The 24,115-nt window shown below is 41.8% G+C and overlaps 2 protein-coding genes across 2 annotated transcripts in view; both read left to right on the forward strand.

Moving 5' to 3' along the window:
• On the forward strand, positions 1–11,855 carry rad23ab (RAD23 homolog A, nucleotide excision repair protein b; the record flags this gene model as incomplete). The annotated part of the gene is made up of 10 exons (XM_079221478.1): positions 1–69; positions 1,066–1,147; positions 2,596–2,675; positions 3,063–3,481; positions 3,753–3,799; positions 4,705–4,832; positions 4,912–5,023; positions 6,598–6,788; positions 9,125–9,271; positions 9,983–11,855. 10 exons carry the CDS (start codon positions 1–3, stop codon positions 10,094–10,096), a joined length of 1,389 nt encoding a protein of 462 aa, XP_079077604.1. The 3' UTR covers positions 10,097–11,855.
• Positions 11,856–13,126: 1,271 nt separating this feature from the next.
• eps15l1a (epidermal growth factor receptor pathway substrate 15-like 1a) overlaps positions 13,127–24,115 on the forward strand; it is a gene marked incomplete at both ends in the record, with an annotated part of 51,034 nt that continues 40,045 nt past the window's right edge. Inside the window, 8 exons of the mRNA XM_079220998.1 lie at positions 13,127–13,153; positions 13,996–14,037; positions 14,152–14,241; positions 16,921–16,968; positions 17,382–17,477; positions 17,637–17,705; positions 19,147–19,272; positions 23,220–23,279. Coding sequence (XP_079077124.1) covers positions 13,127–13,153; positions 13,996–14,037; positions 14,152–14,241; positions 16,921–16,968; positions 17,382–17,477; positions 17,637–17,705; positions 19,147–19,272; positions 23,220–23,279 — 558 coding nt within the window. The remainder of the gene's footprint in view (positions 13,154–13,995; positions 14,038–14,151; positions 14,242–16,920; positions 16,969–17,381; positions 17,478–17,636; positions 17,706–19,146; positions 19,273–23,219; positions 23,280–24,115) is intronic.

The following is a 24,115-nucleotide window of genomic DNA, read 5'->3' on the forward strand; positions in this document are numbered from 1 at the left end:
ATGCTGACGATAACGCTGAAGACCCTCCAACAGCAGACATTCAAAGTAGAGATAGACCCAGAACTGACGGTGAGTAACGGTAGAAGTTAACGGGAATGAAGTAAACACGGTGAGGCTGGGGGAGGCGGGCACAGAGACCGTAGCATACTCTTTAAAAGAGAGAGGCGACTTATTCAGCTAATTAAAATAGCGTGATGTATATGTGACACAAATATGTGTGGCGGTCTGAGACGTAAGAAATTCTGCAGGGTCTCACTGAATTCATGTGGGGAGCGTAGTCGGAGGTAGTAGGAGCGGACTGGAGCAAGTGTCCCTTCAAAGTAAAAGCGTAACACCTGTCATGTAATGACACGTATACCAAAGCACGCCATACACTCTCTAGAAAGAAAATTGTAACCAAACCTATGCTTTAATTTTACATAAGAGACATGAAATATATAGTCTGTATTCCACTGGTTGCCTAGCTCTTCTTATTGGTTTTACATTTTACAATGCGGGTTTATATTGAAAACATCGACCGGAAATGTCCTTTGTACTTTCTTTGAGCATGACAATGTTTGACTTCTTTCAGTCTCACCTTGAATGACTATGCAATATTTTTAACTATATTAATGCTAGTTAGTAAAGAGCTAAGACTTTTTAGGATTTTTCTTATCACAAAGTAAATACCATACAGTCCTTAATATTAGGCGTATCGATCTAATAATGCACCATGGGAAGTGGTATCACTTGACTCATAATAACCCCAAACAGGTACAGGCATATAGGATCTTAGCTGGACACGTTATAGAATCCTCAATGTGTAATATTTTAACTCTAGTCTTAAAACATTGGACCTCAGATTTTGGAAAAAATAAAATTGTAAAACAAAAAATAAAACAACTTGCACACAAAAGAGAATGTATACAAAATGAAAATATAAGGTTAGTCTATTTGCGTCGGGCACTGAATGGACACAAATGGATTCACAAAAAATCTGATGTTAGAAAAGAACAGAATCTCAACTTTTTGCCAATATCAATATATGGTAATATCAATGTTTAATGTAATATCAATGTTTGTCAGGTGGAAGCCCTGAAGGAGAAAATAGAGAAGGACAGAGGAAAAGATGAATTTCCTGCTGCAGGACAAAAACTAATCTATGCAGGTGAGCCGTAGGATGACTTTGAAAGAGATACAGACTTATTATTAGTACAGTATTATCATATTCTGTTACATCGAGGCCCCACAAAATGCCTCGTTTGTTCTATTGCATAGTATTTGTTAAAATGATATATGGGGACAGCTCAACACACATTACCTTAAACTTTTTACTCGTTTACTTTTAACTTTCAAAGCACTTCAAAATTAAATGATGGACTGGATTACCAAATGCTTTTAAAAAAAATATTATTGTTGAGAATACTCACTGCAGTATTGGGTTATTAATAGTCCACAGTTGTTGGTGATGTTCCCCATAACACCCAACCTTCTTTGGACAGGAGTTTGTGTCACATTTGTTGTCACGATGTGCATTATAGTAAATACCATTCAAGTGCACAGAGGCAGACAGTCAGCAGCAACCTAAAACTTCTACAGTATAAATGGCTGATGCGTACATATATAACTCCTGTGAAATTGCATAAGTTTAATGATAATATTCCTTATACCTGTATTAAGTGTGATGAGGCAAGGGGGACACTGTTTCACTGTATATGGGAATGTGGGAAAGTGAAAACCTTTGAAGATGTTGTTAATATGATTGATCAAATTTTATCAAAGAAATTACCATTGACTCCCAAGCTTTTTATTCTTCGTGTATATCCTATCATGCCACTTCTACAAAGCAAAGAGTTCAGATTCATAGATATGTGTATATTACAAGCTAAACGTATAATTGCCCTTAATTGGAGAAGTGTTGATGGCCCAAGAATTGGTATGTGGGTTAAAGAAATGGCCTCAAACATGTCAATGGAAAAGATGATGTATATTGTTAGACGTAAACAAAATGTTTTTGATAATATCTGGGGACCTTTTAGGTATTTCTTAAGGCATAATACTAATGTTGGTGACTTGCTTCAGCAAGAACAGGCTCAGGGGGAGCAGGACAACTGTCTGATTATGTACATTGACTAGTAGGAAAAACAACAACAAAAAACACCCATTATTCAGTTTGTAAAGTATATTTTTATGTTTCTTTTTATTATCTGTTTTTAATTTAATTTAACTATTATTTAGTTACTTTATTATTATGGGAGGGGGAACAGGGTGAAAATGTTTGCTGTGTATTGTTTTGTTGATATTCAATTTGATGTGACTTGCAGACTGAAAATCAATAAATACATTGTTTAAAAAAAAATACCATTCAAGTCATTGCAGCACATTATGTTCCAGTTTGTAGGATGGAGGATTTATTTTTAGAAATGGACTATAATATTCACAACTGTTTTCATAAGGGGATAATCACCTCACACAAAATGTTTTGTCTTTTTTACCTTACAATACGCCCCTCATACGTATATTTACGTACGTTTTCCCATATAGAGGACTATTGTCCTAATAAAAAATTGTGTCATGAATCTTTTCTCATTTCTGATTTCTCCTCTAATGCCAAAGGCAAAATCCTGAACGACAACACCCTGCTAAAAGAGTACAAAATCGATGAGAAAAACTTTATGGTGGTCATGGTTACCAAGGTTAGTGTCACTCAACTCTCAACTATATTAATTTATTATCTTATTGTTTGTGTTTGAAAAGAGAAACACAGTGATGTGTAATGTCACAGCACAGGTACTGTTGGTAGTACTTGTAAAACGTATGGATGGGGATTGAATTCCGGCTGTACCGACAGGCCACAACGTGTTTCAAAGCTGTGAACATAAACATTCTAAAGTGTCCCAGTTTATTTCTTGTTACAGTTCCTTGTCAGCTGCTGCATTAACAACCATTGCATTGGAAATATTACTTGGGATTTTTCAAACTTAACAGCCCGGTCAAGTTGAGTGAAATAAACAATGCCGTGCTTCCACCATTGGTCTTGTCGTGTCAGCACTACAGTGATCAGTTCTCAAATGTCTTCGCAGCCTAAACCAGCCCCTTCTCCTCAAGCAGCCCCACAGCCAACGCCACAGCCGGCTGCAGCAGCTCCAGCACCACCGTCAACACAAGGGCCCTCCATGGCGTCACGTGCGGTGTCTGTACCCACGCCCGCCCCACAGTCAGTACCTTGCTCCGAGCCTCCGCCCTCAGTCCCAGACAACATCCCCACGGCTACTGTCAAAGCAACAGCAGCTCCGGACCCGGACTTGGCCCCGGCCTCGGCCTCGACTTCAGCTGCCACCTCGGCCTCTGCCCCAGCCCAAGCTCCCAAGGCTGCCCAGACGTCCCCGGCCTCGGCCGTTGCGGACCCGCCCGCCCTTACTACCCAGCCAGAAAAAAAGCCGAAGAATGACCCCGAGAACGAACCATGCGCCACTTCCGAAGTCCTTTCCACTGCTGCCAGGTTGAGAGGAAACCTATGTTTACGTACACTATGTTATCTGGTAGTCCGGTTAGCTGGACTTAAATGCAGCTTTCTACAGAGAGAGATTGGTGTGTGTGTGTGTGTGTCTTCAACGGATATTTCTTTAATTATCATTATTTGAGAAATACTTTGGTTTAGCACGAAATACCTGCAAAAACAAAACTTGCTGTCGAATTTTTTTACAATCGACTTCTTGTCGACAAAAAAAAGAATGCTCACTGTAACCGTATGTGTCTTATTTCTCTCAAAGCCTCGTCGATGAACTGGGTCTCCTTGAAGAAGCAGCGTCTATACTGGGTAACGCCTCTGTGATTTTATGCTCTTCTGTCTTAACAGAATATTGTTTGGTTTATAAAGTGTAAAAGAACTTGCCAGTAGGACATGTTGTCCGACCACGTGGAAGGACAAAGCACACAGTCGGAAAGGAGTCTTAAATGTCACCAATGGACAAGGGAGATGTCCGGCAGTTTTTTTTTTTTTTTAGAGGGGGTAGAGCATTAATGAAACAGGAGTTCTCCATCTAGGTTTTTGTTGGACAATGTTAATACAGTATGTGACCGCTTTACAAAATTATTTAAATTTTTTATATTTTTACATGTGAGCAGAGAGGGAAAGTATCACTGGCAGCAGAGCAGCTGGATGAAAGGAAAGATAATGACGTCCGTGCGTTAAAAGCGATTCCATTCATGATCCGACAAGAGATCTTTGACTGATCGTGAAATTCAGATATATTTGCGCAGTAAAAAAATAAGCCGAGCTCTTTCACGCCATAGTCTTCTATCACTAATGCCGTTAAAAGCCGTTACAATCCGTAGGCCGTGGTTTCTGGTAAAGGGCAGAGGTGACCCTGATTGTGGATCTGTTGCATGTATATGGGGACTTACAGTAACTAGGTCACTACAGGGCATGTAGAAGTATTCTTTAACCTGCGTTACCTGGTTTTAAAGAATAACCTGGCGTATGTTTACGTCGTTCATATCAGATGTCATATTTAGTGTCACAATAACTCGGGTTGTTATGGGAAGTACTAGCAGCTAATGCAGCGTGAGCTTTCGTGCGACAAATTTACCAAAATGTTAACAGGGCTCAAATGATCTCACTGTTTTCATAGCCTTATGGGACATTTCCCATAATATAGGACACGTTTCTCACTGATTGTACCTCATTTGCCCCTGCCCCTCCCTCCCCTGTGGTCTCCACAGTGACGGGTCCAGCCTACGAGAACCTGGTGTCGGAGATCATGTCCATGGGTTACGAGCGGGAGCAGGTTGTCGCCGCGCTAAGAGCCAGTTACAACAACCCCGACCGAGCAGTGGAGTATCTACTCACAGTGAGGGTTTAACCAGCCCGGGTTGGGGTCCATTCCTGCTGTATTCCAGAGGTGTGAAGTGAATGTTTATGAACTGCAGGGTATTCCAGCAGAGGCCAGTGATCCACCACACCAGGAGCCAGTTGGACCCAGTGCTCCGTCCAACCCCCAGGCTACGCAAGAACCCCAACAGCCCCCAGCAACCTCAAACAGTAAGAGCACACCATTATCACCTCTATTGATGCTATGTATGGACGATTAACTTAACTTTACCCAACAATATTAATAATTTATAAAAAATAAAGAAAAATACAAATCAGAAAACTTAACAGGATTTGTTTGAACATCAGAACTTGTTCTCTACATTACACTCACAGACACACACACTGAGAACTCAGAGAACGAGAGATGAGAATTCCAGTTTAACCATATATCATACAAAACAAATCAGCATAAATTGAAGGGGTTAACTAAATACTTACATTCTGTAGATCCAAGCAACAATTACTCTGCATGTTATAAAGCCACATAATACTGGACTTGTTGAACGCAGTTAGGCGTTCTGCACCGTACCTCAGAGGCTTTATTTACACATTGCCCCCGCAGTGTTTTTAAACGAAGAAACGTGGTTTCAATAAGTCGTTATCTAACCCAACAGCCTGGCTCAAACACAGGGAATGAATGACTAGTTAGCAAGCTAACGACAATGGTTAGCCTAGCTGCTAAGTTATTGTAGCAAGCAATTCGACCACGCAGTGGGAAGGATAAAAAAAAAATTATACTCAATCATCTCCTCGATTTATTAAGTGGGGTAATAGTCGCGCGACATAACGAATCGATAATGAAATTCGTTGCCAACTCTTTTAATAATCGAATTTTATTGATTCGTTGTTGCAGCCCTAGATAAGAGTATTGGTAGGAGTAGTAGTATTGATTAAAGCGATACCCATCCATACTCGGCCACATGGACCCCTACTCTGGATCTAGTACTCGCACATGGTCCAGGAACTGTCGGGGTGGACTCTGCTCACTGGTCTACAATGAATCTCAGGCTGCTGCAAGTACATTCACACAGTAAACAGTCCTTTCACTGTCACTTGGAGGTAGATGGACAGACATTCCTTGTGGTCTGACAAAATAATCTCAATCCGGGGCCTGGGGTTAGGGATTAGGCCTGTTTACTACCTCAGGGCTCTCAAGTGTCTTTGCAGTCGTCACTGTCATTTTGTTTTTCATTAAGGGGCAAAAGTACAGTAACATCGGTTGGACAATGCATGCTGTAATTGGAATAACCTAATAGTTATAAAAAGTTTAAACAGTAGTGGACGCATTGTCGCCAACGTTAGAAAGATAACATGCTAGAAGGGAGTAGATGGTTGGCGTTATGGTCCGGCTAACTTTTTTCATAGTTAGTAAAAGAAAAAACTGATCAGTTCATGCTGGAATGTGATATTGGCCACATTTAATAAACAATGTGTGAACAGCCAAACAATTAAAAAGGGCTGCTATACGTCCCTCCTGGGGACGATGGGCTCTCCCTATTGGCTCTCAGAACTCGGGTCCCCACAAGAGATGGCTGCAGTTGGATCATTCCCAATTGTGGGCGATGTTGCAGATCAGTGCGCAGGACTGCTTCATGGCAACAGTGGGTTTTTACTTAATGCACTGAGCTATTCAGTGACAGACTTTCCCATCTGGCTATTTTGTATTTGCAATCGGTCTCCCAGACAAATGCTCTCTGTCACACTAAACGACACCGGCAGTAACCAGTGCGCCCCCTCTCCAGCAGTGCCAGTGTCCGGCAGCCAGCCTCCTTCTGGCGGTGGTGGCGGCGGCTTTGTCTCCACAGGGAACCCTCTGGAGTTTCTGAGGAACCAGCCTCAGTTCCAGCAGATGAGACAGATCATCCAGCAGAACCCGGCCCTCCTACCGGCCCTTCTGCAGCAGCTCGGCAGAGACAACCCGCAGCTGCTGCAGGTACCACACCGGCATACTCGCCGCTATCTATTTTATTTAAATGACTATTTTTCACTAGAGGACAAATTTGAGGCCCTTGTTTGTTGAGAAAGTCCTCCTACTTCTTCAGCTAAATAAAGTATTTAAAAAGACTCTTGCATCAGGACAAAAAACAGGCTGTTTTTCTTTGTAGAGACAAGTGGTTCTCCCAGGAAAATATGATGACAACCAGCCAACAGGATATAAAGGAGTTAAAATGCAACATGCACAATAATGCAGCAGTAATATTAATCCAGAAACATATATAGTTAGAAAACACTGACAGGGAACATTTTTCCACATAATTTAATTTAATAATTCTTGTACTGTGTGGTATTCATACTTTTACTTCAGCAAAGGACCGGAATACTTGTTCCACCCCTGCTGAAGTCTGATATAAAACATTTGACAAAATGATCTTATCCTGTTAGCCATGTCTACTGTTTGAATAGTTCGTTGATCTATAATAGTAATCAGCTGTTCTGTATCATTTGTGCTACACTCTTAGCAATAGAGGTTGCAATTGATCCCTTTGGCTTCTACCTGGAACCCAACGGAAAGGGTTGTACCTTGAGCCATCTGTGAAAGGTTTCACAAAATGGTGGAACCTTCTGCTGTAATGGTTCTGCCCAGAACCCTTTCTGACGGTTCTATTCAGAGCCTTTCCACATTCTAAACATGCGAAGAAGAACCCACCCAGGGCTTCTACCGAGAACCCTTCTATAGTCCAAGATTTTCATCTAGAATCCACCCAGAATACTAAGAACCATGCTATATTCTAGGGCAGGCCTGGCCAACCCGCGGCTCCCGGCTCTTTGCCTGGTTTCATGCGGCTCTTGCGTTCATATCGGATTATTGATTTTGCAAATACTTTAGACCACTGGTGTCGAAATCAAGGCGCGACGGCTTGAAAGCCATGAAATCGCGGACCCGTTTTCAGTCATTTGCGGACCCGTTTTCAGTCATTCGCGGACCCGTTTTCAGTCATTCGCGGACCCGTTTTCAGTCATTCGCGGACCCGTTTTCAGTCATTCGCGGACCCGTTTTTAGTCATTCACGGACCCGTTTTCAGTCTTTCGCGGACACGTTTTCAGTCCGTCAGGACGGTCATTTTACATGGGCAAAAAAAAATAAAAAATCCTGTGCTTTTATTTTGAAGGGATTTTTTAATGCGGCAGAGTGCAATTTATTCAATTTCAGTCATATTGATGTCATGTGTTCTAACTCTGTTACGTTGTTCATTATGGTCACATGACATCTATTGCTTCTGTCCATCCGGGGAGAGGGATCCTCCTCTGTTGCTCTCCTGAAGGGTTCTTCCTGTTTTCCCTGTGAAATGGTTTTTACTATCTTTATTTGGGGAGTTTTTCCTGATCTGATGTGAGGTCCCGGGACAGGATGTTATTTGTACAGATTGCACATTTTAATTTGTGATTTTGGCCTATATAAAATAAACTGAATTGAATTGAATATTCACACACTCCTCAATGCTGCGTTCACAACACACTTTACTTGCGTGAGTTTACACATCGGACTATTTGTGATAGTTTGCTTCATTCCCAACCTTTTTTTTGTTATGTTCAAAAAGGCTGAAGTTATAACATTATTATGTGTGTTGTATTACCTTGTATCCTTAAGAAGCACTTTGGGGTTTTTAATTGAGTGTGAAAGGGAATATTTCTGTTTGGCATACTGTGATACTATCTCAGGTTCAAACCTAGGTGCCATATTTTCATTAAATCAAATTGAGAAGTTGAAAATGTTCCTCGCTTTGGTCGCGGCTTGTCATTCAGGGTGATGGTGGGTCCTGCAGCCAGATCAGTTAAACCACTGCCCCAGACCACATGCATGTTCTTAGAGTTATGTCCTTCTCAACTGTGACAAAAAAGCTTTGAACAAAGTTAATCTTTGATAGAGTAATGTTGGTTTCTTAACCCTAAATTAAATGGATTTATGTCGTAGTAACAGAGACATTTTAATTTTTGGCTCACGGGGTTCCCAATCCCAATCACAGTTTCTAATGTTGTGTGGGCTGGATTGTGGGCGTTCCCTTTTAATACCCATGCTTTCAAAAATCCTTGAAGAACTCACTCTTCCAAAAAGGGGTTTTCTTATGAAAATGGTTATTTGTTGAACCCTTACAAAGAACTCTTAAAAAAACCTTTCTTTAAAAAAAGGATCTTTGGAAGCAAATGGTTCTGGGTAGACCTCAGTCGTTCAGGAAGAACCCGTTTGTAACTTTTATTTCTTAGAGCGTCGGGACTGAGAACCTGTATATTAGCTATTTGTAGTATTAACATTGGATGTATGACTTACAGCAAATCACGCAGCACCAGGAGCGTTTTGTGCAGATGCTGAATGACCCACGAGGTGGAGACACGGCAGGGGAGGGGGCCGAGGCTGAGCGGACCCCTCAGACAAACTACATCCAGGTCACCCCACAGGAGAAGGAGGCTATTGAGAGGGTCAGTTACCTCCTTTTATTTTGGTTGTAGGGTATGGTGGGCAGTCACGGAGCTTTGCGACACATAACTGTAATGAGTGAACTGAGCCCTGGGATTTATTTGTAAAAAATCTGCTGTATACCTATTTCTTGTTGCGTTGTGTTTGCATGTTTAAAACAAGGTTCATAAAGGCATCAACCAATTGTGTTGTGCAGCACAGACCTGTTCAAGACATACACTATAGTGTACAACAACAATAATTTACTACTGAACATTATGCTGTATTGAAAAAGAATTGAAACTAGAGATTGAGACCATAAACTCATGTTTACAATGTTTACTGAGGGAAAAAAAATTAAGAGAAGAAGAGTTATTTTCTCATAGACTTCTTTACAACAAGGAGTCGCCCCTTGCTGGTCAGTAGAGAGAATGCACGTTTAAGAACTGAACTAAGGTGGCAAACTTTATTAATTCTTTTAACCTTGACGAAAGGCAACGCAGACCAGTTATATCCACTGTATAACTGTTTACCAGAGGGAGCTCAAATTCACTCCGAGCAGAGAGAGAGAGAGAGAGAGAGAGAGAGAGAGAGAGAGAGAGAGAGAGAGAGAGAGAGAGAGAGAGAGAGAGAGAGAGAGAGAGAGAGAGAGAGAGAGAGAGAGAGAGAGAGAGAGAGAGAGAGAGAGAGAGAGATATCTTTTGAGAGTTTTGAACATGTGTGTTATGTTCCAGTTAAAAGCACTGGGCTTCCCTGAAGGCTTGGTCATCCAGGCCTACTTCGCCTGCGAGAAGAACGAGAATCTAGCCGCTAACTTCCTGCTGCAGCAAACATGGGATGACGAGTAGCCAAGCATCGCCTGACGTGTCGCCGTTCACCAGTGGGCTGCAGAGCAGGCGACTATACAGCCCCTCCATACAGCCGTGATGATCGTCATAGCACCTCGAGCGAGCTGCGCCTCACTGCTGCTATATCATTACTGCCGCTGCTTGTGCCGAGTGATCCCGCCGAGCTGGCTCTATGAGGAAGCCCATTTTCGCCAGTCAAAAAAAAAGAGATGGGAACCTAGCCTTGATAATAACAATACCCCTTGCCAAGTCATACTTTAAACATAGATCAAAAAGTCTAGTCGACATGATGTCAAAATTATGAGATATAAAGTCATAATTATGGCAAAAAAAATCATAATTATTAGATGGAAAAAAACTAAATTATGAAATTTTAAAATATAAATTACAAAATACGAAGTCTAAATTATGAGATATAAAATCATAGATATGAGATAAAGGCAAAAACCCCTCCAAAAACCCCTCCATGTTGGGTTCACCTGATAAATGTGATGCAAACTATTGACTTTGCTGTCTGAGAGCTAGCACCGCTTTATATTAAAGTTCAGGTCGGATCATTTCAGTTATTCTGCTTGTTTTAGCCTTGGTAAAATATCAAACGCTTAGCTAACACATGGCACAAAACCTGGTGGTATTCTTACATTTTATTTAATGAGCAGATGTGGTTCTGTGTGGTTCTATCAGATAAAACACAACATTGCATGGTGAAAGAATGAAGAAAAGCATGCAGAAAAACAGGAGGAAATGTTACGATAATAACTCCTAATTTTCAAAATGACTATCATTTTGACTTACTATCGTGTATTTTTTTCTTTGTGTCATTATTTTTTACTAATGGGGAAGCACCAAAAATACAAAAAAATCTTCTCTTGATGTCAGTAATCAACTGAGGAAGTGTCATGGTGATATCTATTGATTTTTTTAATTTTTTTTTATTCGCCTGAGGTATCTTCAAAAAGTATTTTTTGATACATATCTCAAAGGGCTGTTTCTCTAAATTATCCAGAAATCTCCACTTCAGCAGCACTATACACCACACTCTCCAGTTTCATTTCTCACTATATTCTAAAAGGTTTTTAAGAGGGGTTTGTTTGTATATCATTCATAGCCTGATTTATACAACATTTTATTTTTAAAACTATTCTTTTTAGGCAGACTTTAGTTATTTTCCTTATTTATGAAAATTAGCACATATTTGACTAGATAATACCTATTTGGCATATTTAAATAAAACATTTCTGAAGACATTGAATACAAAAAATAACAACCTTAATGTAAGTCATCAACTGGGGAAGCTTCCGAGTGATATCTATAAATTACATTTTTTTTAAGTGGTTTAGAGGGAATTTGAATAAGTACTTGAAGCCAAAAAAAGGCTATATATATATATCATCTTTTAGCATGTACTTTGTGGTCTTCTTTTACTTCTCTTTATTGTGTTTGAACTGGAAACGACTGGAAGTTTGGTATTATAATGTAAATGTGGTATACACACTTCGTGGTGAAAAAAAGGCACTTTACTGTTACAAATGCTATTCCTTAGCTGTGAGGGCTTGTTGGTTGCATGCAATTGTTACATAGTTATTTTTAGCATGGCAGTGGGTTAGAATGATGAAACCACCAGTGGGGTGTTGTGGTATTTTACCAATCTTTTCTTTTGGATTCATAAAAAACATATAATACAACTTCGAATACATCAGTTAAGGTTTTGCCAAATTGTTGTGGACATTTTTTTATTAAAGCTTTGTGTAAAAATGAATTTGCTTTACAAAGTGGGTGATAAAATGTGGTCTTTCATCATGATTTATCTGAGTGAATGCAGACCTCGTATTTCACTGTTGGGTGCACCTATGTGGTTAGTTTAAGACGATGATATGAAGCAGTGGAATAGCGCCATATTTACTGTTGTAGATTACAGATTTACATAAACATCAGAGATATTTACAATTTACAAGCCAGGAATATATTTTTTTAAACTTTTAAAATTAATATAATTTTTGTTAATTCTAATTATCTTCATTTCTTGACAACACTTGCAACTTTATGAAAACAATTGTTCATTGGATGTATCCTATTCATTATTATTATGATTATAATTATCATTATTTAAAATAATTTCGGTGCAGCCACAGGGATTTGTGATTCTACAGACCGCAACGTGGTCCCCAGCACAACATCAATTAAATAGAAACCAATTTAACCTCTTAAAAACCAACCTATTGTTATGCCCTTTCCTCGAAAATTGCATACCCAAACTAAAAAGAGTATCTCTGAAACCATTAGGGCTATTTGAATACTTTTGGTGTTATGATAAAAGGTACACATGTGAGATTTTGTTCAGATGTGTAAATATCAGTCTATATATTACTGGTTAAGAGTAAATGAAGATGACACACAAAATTAAACGGTTTCAGGTCCGCCTAGAAAATAAATCACTTTCAGGATGAGTATTTCTTTGAAATTATGCAGCAGTAAGGTCTAAACCTCTCCCAAATCATAGCACAATATATGAACATTCTCTCTGCAAAGGTTGACTTTGATAAAGTGAAGCAGAACAAAGTTAGAGAGGGTTTAGTACAGAGAACGAGGTCTCCAAAATTGGTATTGGCGCATATTTGCGCACATCTGTGGCATTTGAATTTTTTCATGTACCAAACTATATATTTCACTTGTATATTACTTATGGTGTTCACTACATCCAAATACAGGAGTTTTGGCCTTTTTTTCTTCTAAAAACAAGCTATATAACAATCGCTGTCTCCCCCCCTAGGGTGGGATTGGTTAAACTGCGATTGCTTGGTTGTTTGCACACAACTATAGCTGTCGAATTAAAGAGCTTACCATGACGACAAAACAAGTGTCACATTTTGTGACTGAAGAAATTCACAATTTTGCAGAACAACGCTGGCAATGTAAAATGAGCCGTTCTAAACCTATTGGAGTGTGAAGCCTGGGTTTGTCCGCTAAGGGGAGTGTTGCCTTGGAGAGAGAGCAAAGCAGGGTGGGCGCGTTCCCGCAGCAACAGGGAAGATGGCAGCTCTCGCATCTCTCACCCAGGTAAAGATACAGCGATTTACGAGTCCTCACTTCATCTCGAGTCTAAGCTCTTGTAATAGCACGGCACAGCGTGTCTTACACGTGGCATTGTATTTTAATACAAGTTTAAACAAAACACGAGCTCGCTTTGAAAAGCCGCTAGAAATAAGACCAGTCGGTCGACCAGGGCCTTCTAACGGTACCGTTAGGTAGCGGGCTTGTTAGCCTCAGCTGGAGGAAAGCTAGCCGTGTACGCTAGCTATTTACCTCCGACGCAACATTCTCATTTCCATTTAATTATACCTTGAAACGCAACAAGAGCCGCGGTACCTGTATCTAAAGTTATGGACAGGCTGGCACGAGTGTGTGTATTTAAGAAAGCACTACAAACTATTATAACGCTCAGCCCTTTAGCTAGCAAACCCGTAGCTAGCCTAGCCGTGATGCCAGGCAGAACGAGGATGGAGATAAACACGCTCGTGAGCTTCTTATAGACTCTGCTCGTGAGGCTGGAAGGCAGGTTTAACCTGGGCTAAGCCTCGATTAATGCCGTTGCGGTGCGTTGCCACCCTCGTCTACCATGTTCTACGGAGACCCACGTCTCCCAACACATTAAGGCTGAAGAGCACCCACGGTAGCGGTTCTTGTCACCTGTGGTTGCGCAACCGTCAAATACTGTGGAAATGCGGCTGGCTCCCTTGCTGTGAACTTAGGAACCGACATTAGCGTGAAACGGGCATTTATTAGGCTTCGCCCGACGCGGGTTATTTTGAGCTAAAGTTTTCCTAGAAGGAAGCTCGCGTATGGAGAGACGTGGACGGGGGGTTGATTTATAGTGCAATGACATCCTCTCTCTGCCACAGCTGTCGAGTGGGAATCCTGTTTATGAGAACTATTACAGACAGGTATGTTCCTTTTTATTGCTAATTACACGACACGGAAGCATGAATGATGCAACTATTGTAATGTGTGTGTGTGTGTGTGTGTGTGTGTGTGTGTGTGTGTGTGTGTTACACAAGGTGGACCCTGGGAATACAGGGAGAGTGGGACCAACGGAAGCTGCCTTGTTCTTAAAGAAGTCTGGACTCCCTGACATTACATTAGGAAAGGTAGGTAGAATAAGTTATTAGTTAGTTTGTTTTAATTATATGTACTGGCTGCTGATGGATCTTAATTGGGCGCACTGCGTTTATAGTGGACTGAAGGTCAACCTCTGGTTTGTGGTTATGCCAGTCTGCTGCCAACATGGTTTTAAACTGTCCAGAAGTTAAAAAAAAATAAAAATAAAGTGAACTGGGTGACTGTGGCTCAGTGGTGAGCAGGGTCGTCCTTCAATCAGACTAAATATTATCAGTGGCGGGCCGTGCACCTTCAATGCATCTCTACAGCTGAAAAACCTAATCACTCTATCAGCTGTTTAAAAGCGCCACATGTCCGTCCGTCCGTCAACAGCGCAGATGCAGTGTCTGGACTCCTTGGGGGAAAAGGTGCAGCCACTCATGGAGCAATGTTCAATTACGCAGCGCTCGCGATGTTGTGCATCCTAGCTGACTGACTGACTTGCCCAGCCCAAACCCGTCAGGTCAACAACAACACTGCATGCTGTCCAAATAACCACCAAACAACCAGTCACATTTAGTAATAACAAAACAATCTAACTAAATTAAAACCTTGCACAGTGCACAACCACATCTCCAGAAGCTGCTGCACAGTGGAGGGGAGAGGCGCGGCCCCAGTCCTGGCTGACCAGCAGCATCAACAGCGCTGTGTATGATTAAATACGACTGCAGATGTAAAAAGAAAGTTACACCGACATCATTTCACTTACCACATGCCCATAATCCTCTGTGCGAAAGGCGTCATCAGTTAATCCACCAGCAAGGTAGCTTTTTGGTTCTAGGTAGAAGCTAGAAGTTTCTAGTAGCTTCGTACCCTACTGACCAATCACAACGCATGTTAATGGTCACGCTGGGCCACTGACCAATCATATACATCCACGCCATTTTGCAGGCCCTACACATCAAAGAATACACCCAGCTTGTCAAACTAAAGATCTGATTTGTTGAAGACCATGAAAATCAACCACAACGTCCACTCTGTGTACTTAAACTGCAAAGGCCTGCTTAAACTGCTTTGCTGACATAGACACCGGAGAGAAAAAATCGGATTGAATGAAAGCCTGCTGCCCTGAAAAGCAGTGCTGCAGGCTCAAGGCTGGAGTCAGAGGAAGACAGGATCTGTGCAATGAGAAAATAAGCTGATAGGGAAAATAATTATAATACATGTAGTGTATTTGTGAAAAACAATTTAATTATAAAAATAGTGAATGCTCCACCACTAAATATTAGTCATTTTTGGCAGAGATAGATCTTGATTTTCATTGTTCTACGTGATTGCAATTTATTTATTTGTGGTCTGATGGAGCAAGCTGGTTTACTTGAAAGTGATTGTAAATTTCTTTATTCTATTATTTATAAAAGCACAGATGGATTCACAAAATTATGTTATTAACAGAAAAAGTTTGAGAACCACTGCTTTAAGTGTTTGTGTCCCCACCCGCACTTTTTTTTTATCTTTTGTTTTCTTTTATCGTCCGTCTTGTGTGCCTGATAACTGAAGTGTCAGCTGTGCATTTTCACTGTAGTTTACTGCCTGTGGATGAACCTGTGTTGCATCTTCATAACTTGTCTCTCACATGCTTTGGTTTGTAACAGCTATAAGCGCTAGCTGCTTCTGTTGTTGTGATTGCTCTTGGGGAGAAGATGGACAGATTACTGTTGATGCAGTTACAGTGAGATTGTGACTAAGGGACTGTGGCAAAACATTTTTTAAATTGGCAACCAATTCTCGGCTTTGGTTTGCTATCTGTGGCAACTACTTTTTAACAGAAAAACGATGCGATGCAAAATCAGTTTGTCTTTTGGGTGAAAGGTTCGATTTACCCGTCGTCATCCAAAATGAATGCATTTTCTCTTTTGGTTTCCGATCATTTTTTCCTATCTACAGATGTATGTTTAAAACAAATAATGCAAAATTCAATTTAATCCCAGTTGGACAAGCAAATGCATTTCCTCCCTCCATGAAATACTTGCAGAACCGTTCTGTAATAGATCAAACATGCATTGTAGGTCTGCAACTAATGATTATTTTCACTGTAGATTAATCTGCAGAGCATGTTCTCAATTTTCATAAAACATAACAAAACAGTGAGAAATGTCCATCATATTAATTTAGGGCACAGGGTGATGTCATCAGATGTTTTGTTTTGTCTGACTAACAGTCCCAAAACCCTAAAATGTTTGTTATACTATAATTTAATGACAAAGGACAATGGGAAAAATTCACATCCTGTGCTTGCAGTCAGAAAACGTGTGCACTCTAATACTCTGGATAGTGCTCTCAACCATCCACTTATTCAAGCTTTCTGATTTGGGGATGATTTCATTGTCTTTGTGATCGCCACATCATCAACTCATCTGCTCCTCAAGATTAATGTGGTTATACCGGGTGGTAGCACCCCAGATCATGTACCAATCAGTACATCCAAAACAGTGCTGTAGAGCAGCTGTAGCTTCATCTGTCCACGCAATACCCCAAATCATATTTCAGTGGACACATTTATATAACCGCCCTTGAGTTGAAGTTAAGTCATCAGAAATCTTTCTGCTGTTTTACAGGAAAAGAAAAGAGGCATTTTGATATAAAAATAGATCAATAAACACCAGGCCACAAGAATCAATCTCATTCTGTCTTTTATTAATGCTGTGTGTTTGTGTCTTGTGTTTCAGATCTGGGATTTGGCCGATCCAGATAGCAAAGGCTATCTGGACAAACAGGTAGGGATTGGAACAGTGCTCTGTCTTTGACGATGTGCTGAATGTACTTTATAGAGAGAAGCGAAAATTACTATGGATGTAATTATGCAAAAGTATTCATGACAAAAACTGACAAGTGAAACCAAATCTCTACAAGTTGATGTTATAAGTTAACCCCGGTTGTAAAGAATATTCTCATACTTGCAGTTCAAATAAGAACACGGGTAAACCAGCCAACAGTAACCTCTCTAGGCAAAGATAGATGTGTATTTATTTATGTGAACATTGCCTTTATTTACCTTTTCTAGTTTCTCAGTATTAGTGTTAATGTATGACAAGAGTTGCATGCCTTTGGGGCGCTACATCAGTATTAGTTATCACAACTAGAGAATGAGACAGACTGGATGAGTGATTCTATGTGTTTTCGCTCTCAGGGATTTTACGTAGCTCTGCGGCTAGTGGCTTGTGCCCAGAGTGGTCAGGAAGTTAGTCTCTCCAGCCTCAACCTCACAATCCCTCCCCCCAAGTTTGTGAGTATGACTTCATCATGAAAGCTCAAATCCTTTATTATTATTTTTTAGAATACTTTATGTAATTATAGTCATGTTACCACGTTATTGAACTTGTATCGAAAGCTCTTTATGAGAAAAGAAAATGTGTGGCAGCCATCTTTGTTTGTCTGATTTCAGAAGGACACCAGCAGTCCATCTCTAAGCAGCACAGCATCTGCGTCCTGCGAATTACACTGGGCTGTCAGGGTGTGTTGAAACACACACACACACACACACACACACACACACACACACACACACCACAATAAAGCCATCATTACAGATGTCTGTCACTGACTCGGAGAGAAAAAAAAGAAATAAATTAAATTACCCAACCTCTGTTTGTTTTTAGAGTCCAAAAGACCATTTTAACAATTATTGACCTTATATTTCCAGAGGACATCGGCCACTGACGTGTATCTATTAAAACACAAATGCATTTTATTTTTGTTAGTTTGATGACAACATATAAACAGAGATATTGCATAGAGGCTTACTAACCAAGGGCGTAGGTTTGTTCTCAGCATTGGTAGGACCCCCCTTTTTACACCCCAAAAATGTGTCTGGAGCCGCCAAAAGCTATTTGATATCACAGCTTATAAAGTTGTGTATATAAAGTCATATTATATATACACAAAATATAGTTTGTTGTATTTATGAAATCATAACAAGAATAAAGACAATTATTGACATTGTATTGCTATTTTACCTGTTATAATTATCAAATCCTTAGAAAGAGGAGAACAAAAATACTGTCATGTGTTGACTTATGAGAGTACACAAAACTATGCGGAGCCAAAGTCCTATCAATATTTGTGGCTATTCTGGTAGGGTGCTCATCCTTGGACTGCAAGGTAGGAGGTTCGATCCCCACTTGAGGTTTATATTTTAAACGCATATCTTTTGCTACGTTTATACTGAGCGTCCACACTACGCCGGACTTTTAGAGCACCGCAAACGGAGGAGGACGGATCCGTTTTTACTAGCGGACGCCTCAGTGTCTCATGAGCTGCCACAGACCCAGCAGCAGGAGTGGAGTTTGCGGCTCCGGAGTCGCGGGTTGCCGACCCCGCTTTCTCAACCTGCTGCATCTCTTTCTGCATGTCAAGAATCACGTAGTGTTTCTGACTCGCCACTTCAGCCAATTAAATGACAGCATCTTGTCTCGAGGCTCGAAGGCGCATTGGAAAACGTGGAAATGTTTTTTTCTCTCTTCTGGGCGACGAACATGGTATAGATAATAATAAAAATACGTGTCCAAATATATTATGCAAGATATTTTTTTCGTATTGGTGGGGACAATTGTGTCTTTTCCAAACTTTGGTCGTGACTAGTCCCTATGGACCCTATGCAAACCTACGCCCTTGTTACTAACACATTGTTTAAGGTTTTCACTGATCTATTAGTATTAGTCCAGCAGAAAGCTCAACAAACTTTATTTTTTTACATTGTAAAATGTCCCGCTCACTACATGAAATGTTTTTAATTCTCAAATATTGATATTGCCTCAAAAATCTGGTGTTGTTCGCTCTCCCAGATTGCAGTTGAGTAAACCTTTCATTTTGGCTCTTCCAGACAGTCAGGCTCAGACCTATTGTCATTTTCAAATCAGGCTTTTTACATTACTCCTGTGTGTTTTCCTTTGCAGCATGAGGAGAAGAGTAAGTTTGATGGGATTTTTGAGAGTTTGGCTCCAGTCAACGGCCTGCTGTCGGGAGAGAAGGTCAGACCAGTCCTCATCAACTCAAAGCTACCTCTGGATATCCTTGGGAAGGTATTGACTTCAATTTTGGTCTAGCTGAAAAGAATGTGTTCTATTTCATCCTTACTGACCGACCAGAGGCAGTGTTTCACACTGGATATCTTCCGTCTCGCGCTTGCGTCATCCTGAGATCAGTCCTTTTTCATCTTCTCGCTATGCAGGCAAACTAGTATGTTAGCATCAGCTAAAGCTGAACTTGTGTAAAAAGAGCTCGTCGCCTGTAGCTTTGTGACCTCCGGTCGGAGTCGCAGGTCTCTCGCCCTCCAAAGGCTGCGACAAGCTGTACCTTCTGAGGAGGAGATGGTGCGCTTTCTACGTCCAGACCATATCGAGCCGGACGGCGTACCTATCTTCGGTCATCACCAGGTCGGCTATCTTCACACCGTGAAGCATCACCGGGTGAGATTGACTAATATTGTTTCTGCAACAGCAGATTCCACGGCGGGCAGCGCTCTCTCTCTGCTAACTAAGTGGAGTGCTAACGGAAGCGCACTGCTCGGCGTGGCTACATCGCTACTGTCGCGGCCGGCTTTCAGTGAGCAGCGTCCCGTTGAGGCTGACTGAGGGGACGCTAACGAGAGCGACGTCAGGTAAACATTTCGGCTGTTATAGGTAGCGGAGTTTCCCCACGCAGGCTAACTGGTGGGACGCTACCGAGGTTACGTCGATGACGGTATTAACAGCGATGACTGTACTGACAGCGTGTACGTCAACGTCGGTAAACATCGCGGCTGTTATAGGTAGCGGCGTGTCCCCACTCAGGCTAACTGAGACCACGCTAATTCTGACAGCTACCAGACTAGTGAAGAGTGCCTTCGCTATAGACGCCCGTCTCACTAGACCAGGGGTCAGCAACCTTTCGTATCCAAAGAGCCATTTTGACCTTTTTCCACCAAAAAAAAATTGTCTGGAGCCGCAAAAATGATTTGATATCACAGCTTCTGAAGTTTTATATATAGTCATATTATATATACAAAAAACTATAGTTTGTTGTATTTATGAAATTATAGAACAAGAATAAAGACATTTTTTTACATTGTATTGCTATTTTACCTGTTCATAACTATCAAACAAAAAATAGTCATGTGTCGGCTACATTAAGGTTAATTAAAAACACAACTATGCAGACCTTCAGTACTATCTATATTTGTGGCTCATGTGGTAGAGTGTTTGCCCTGAAACTGCAAGGTAGCAGGTTCAATACCTGTCCTCTTCACTGAGTTTTACATTTTAAACGCATATCTTTTGCTACGTTTACACTGAGCGTCCTCCTCACTAGAGCACCGCAAACGGAGGACGGATCCATTTTTACTAACGGACGCCTCACTGTCTCATGAGTAGGGATGGGTATCGTTTGGGTTTTTTCCGATACCGGTGCTAAACCGATACTTTTAAAACGATACCGGTGGCCAATCAGGTGGCCTGATGGGACATCAGAGAAAAACATTGAGAAATGCGCCGTCCGCATGTAAATCAAACGTCTGGACTTCCTGTCACTCAAAGCGGCGCTGTTGCACGGCGCACAGGACAAAGTCCACGACACGGTGCTAGTCAAAGACGTTAACTCAAGCATAAATCAAACTGGCTGCTGGTACTCTCGTAGCGCTAGAAGCGGCCGGTGTTACGGATTAACAGACGGCCGTGTTAACTGGTGACTTCCGGCCGAAAGTCGGCAGTTAACACAGCCGCCTGTTTATCCGTAACACCGTCATCCCGACGCAGTTCCTGGAGAAGTAATATTATGAACCCAGACACAACGGCGTTTAATGCACCGACGTCTTTGGGATTTCCACAACAAATATAAAGCAGAAATAGTAGTTATTTTCATGGTTGAAGTGAGATGAACAGACTGAAAACGTTATTTTCTTTGATACAATATGTTGACAAAGTTTTCCATGGGGACAATTTGCGGTGAAAAAAAGGGAATAAAATCGCAATACTCAATATATCGCAGAATCGTGATAGTATCGCAGTATCGTGATTGTATCGAATCGGGACCCAAGTATCGTGATAAAATGGAATCGAAAAATGGAATCGATACGATTCCATTTTATACTGCGATATATTGAATATTGCGATTTATTCCCTTTTTTCCACCGCGAATTGTCCCCAAAGGAAAACTTCGTCAACATATTGTATCTAAGAAGATCAAGTTTCATCTCACTTCAATCTTTTTTTATTGCAGCAAAATGTGATTGTCAAGCAGACAAACTGACCAACATGTCATAGATGTTGTCATTGAGCTGGATGTGCCGAAGAGGGGGCGGAGCTTATCTCTGTGCAGTTTTCATTTACTCCTTCCACCATGGAAATAACCACTCTTTCTGCTTTATAATTGTTGTGGAAATCCCCAAAAACATCAATGCGTCAAGCGCCCTCGTGTCTGCGCTCATAATATTATCCGTAGCCACACAGCTCGGTGGATTTCACGCGAGGAAGTGCCTCTGAATGGCGGCCGCTTCCAGTGCTGCTAGAGGACCCGTAGCCAGTTTGATGCTTTTTCTAAAGTCTTTGAGCAGCGGCGTGTCGCGCATGTTGTCCTGTGTGTTGCGCAACAGCTGTGAGAGCAGCGGCAGTTTGTCAATTTACGCTACGAGTGGACTTCCTGTCACTCGTAGCGTAAATTGACAAACTGCTTTAGCTGTCGTTCCTTTGGGCTTGCTGGCCTGCTTTATGCTTTCCCCCCGTTTCCACTGGTCTGCTGCGGGACGCCATGGTGCCTCCCTCACAGGAGAAACCTCCTATTGTGGCTAGGTGGTCGAATCTAGCATTCCGATCCCAGCCGCCGTCAACTATGGATCCGGCCATTGCCGGACTCGACCTCCTGCTGAGCGGCTACACAGAGCCAGTCAGGAGGACTATTCTAAATGCCAGAGCGCCGTCTACAGTACGAAGGTAGACCAAGGCGGATTTCCGACTGATGTGCGGTTCACAACGAGGACTCAGTACAGTAACCCGTGCCTACTGTACTAGAGTTTCTGCGGTCCCTCCTAGATGAGGGCCAGTCTCCCTCTACCCTGAGGATGTACATAGCTGCTATTTCAGCATACTGCATACTAAGGTCGACAATGACACGGTATTGAGCCACAGGCTGGTGTCCCTCTCCTTAAAAGGAGGCTCAGCGACTGTGCCTTCGAGCAACCTGAAGGCTCCTCGGGACTTGTCCGTGGTACTGGACGCCCTATGTTCGTCTCTGGAAACCTTGGCAGAGCTGAGATGGCTGTCGGCAAAGACTGTTTTTTCTCCTTGCCATCACTTCGGCATGAGAGTAGGTGACCTACACGCCCTGTTGGTGAGTGAATCCTGTCTGAGGTGGAACTCAGCTCGGGTGCCACACTGTGGCCTAATGCAGCGTTTTCCCCCATGGGTATGATGTGGGAACACTTGTATCTCAACCAGCCGATCCAGCTTTCACTGTTTAACCCAAATTCCTCTGCTTGAGCCATATGAGGTAGTTCCCGTGGGATTCCTCGTGACTGTTGGTATAAGTCATCCAGTATGAAACACTGCCTCTGGTGGTCAGTAAGGATGAAATAGAACAAAAGTTCCGAAGGTAGCTACGGTTCTATGAATCCTGGATGACCGTCAGAGTTCTTGGTTACTCGGTATCTCGTGATTTCGCAAGAAGATTCCGCAGGACTGAGGATGACACCGGGGGGGGTGGGGGGGAGTCATCCGAGGTCACACAAGACTTTGTTGTTACTTTGTGGTTATACTCGAACTGCGCAAGCGCAAGACGGAAGATATCCAGTGTGAAACACTGCCTCTGGCGGTCATCCAGGATTCATAGAACCGTAGCTACCTTTGTAGCCTTCATTTTGTTTAACATAAATATGAAGTGACATGAATAAAATTGTGGCAGGTTTTTCCCCAAAGTGGCTTTTTGGTGATATAATCAAACCCTAGTTTAGTCACTACATTCATTTCTATGACTGGCCTCGTGTATTTCTTGCTGTTAGGTTTGGGACCTGAGTGATATAGATAAAGATGGCCATCTGGACAGAGACGAGTTTGCAGTGGTGAGTGTTATCTTCTCCCTTATTACCATATGTCTTTTTGATACTCTATTGCCTGACATAACTGTACACTCCGTTGCTGATTTGTTACATACAACATCTTAACACTGGGTAGGACCCCTCCTTTGCCCCCAGAACATCCTGACTTGTTTGTGGCATGGATTTAACGAGGTGCTGGAAACATTCCTGAGAGATTCTGCTCCATGTTGACATGATAGTAGGGCTAGGCGGTATGGCCAAAAATTAAACACATTAATTTATTGACGCCGAAAATGACCGCCATCGTTATTCACCACTGGCTCGCAACTGGCCAGCAGCTGTTTTGATTGGTACACAGGGAGATAAACATGGAAGGATTTATGGACCCAGGGGAATCTCTCGCGCTGCCGTAACGACTATTGGCATTCTTCGGCAGGCAGCAACATTTAATGTTTACAGTCACAGATACATGTACAGCGGTCTGAGCTACTTACGTCTCATGGATAGAAGTTGACTCATGGTGTGCAAGAAATGACATCGCCAAAATGCATGATGGGTAAAGTCCGCCCACTTTGCTGCACAGGAAAAGACTTCTTCCTGCACAAGAAAAGTCTTCCTGTATGGGCGGTGTCATTTACCCAGCATGCCTTTTGGCGATGTCATTTTGTGCACACCATGAGTCAAATGAGTTAACATGAGACATAAGTAGCTCAGTCCGCTGCTCCTTCAGATTCAAGCTGTGAACATTAAATGTTGTTGCTTGCCAAACAGCAGCGACCGGTATGACAGTATATGAAAAATTCATACCTTACTGAAACCGGTATACCGGTATACCGTACAGCCATACATGATAGCATCAC

This window comes from Taurulus bubalis (genome assembly GCF_910589615.1).
Source record: "Taurulus bubalis genome assembly, chromosome: 7".
Taxonomy (NCBI): domain Eukaryota; kingdom Metazoa; phylum Chordata; class Actinopteri; order Perciformes; family Cottidae; genus Taurulus; species Taurulus bubalis.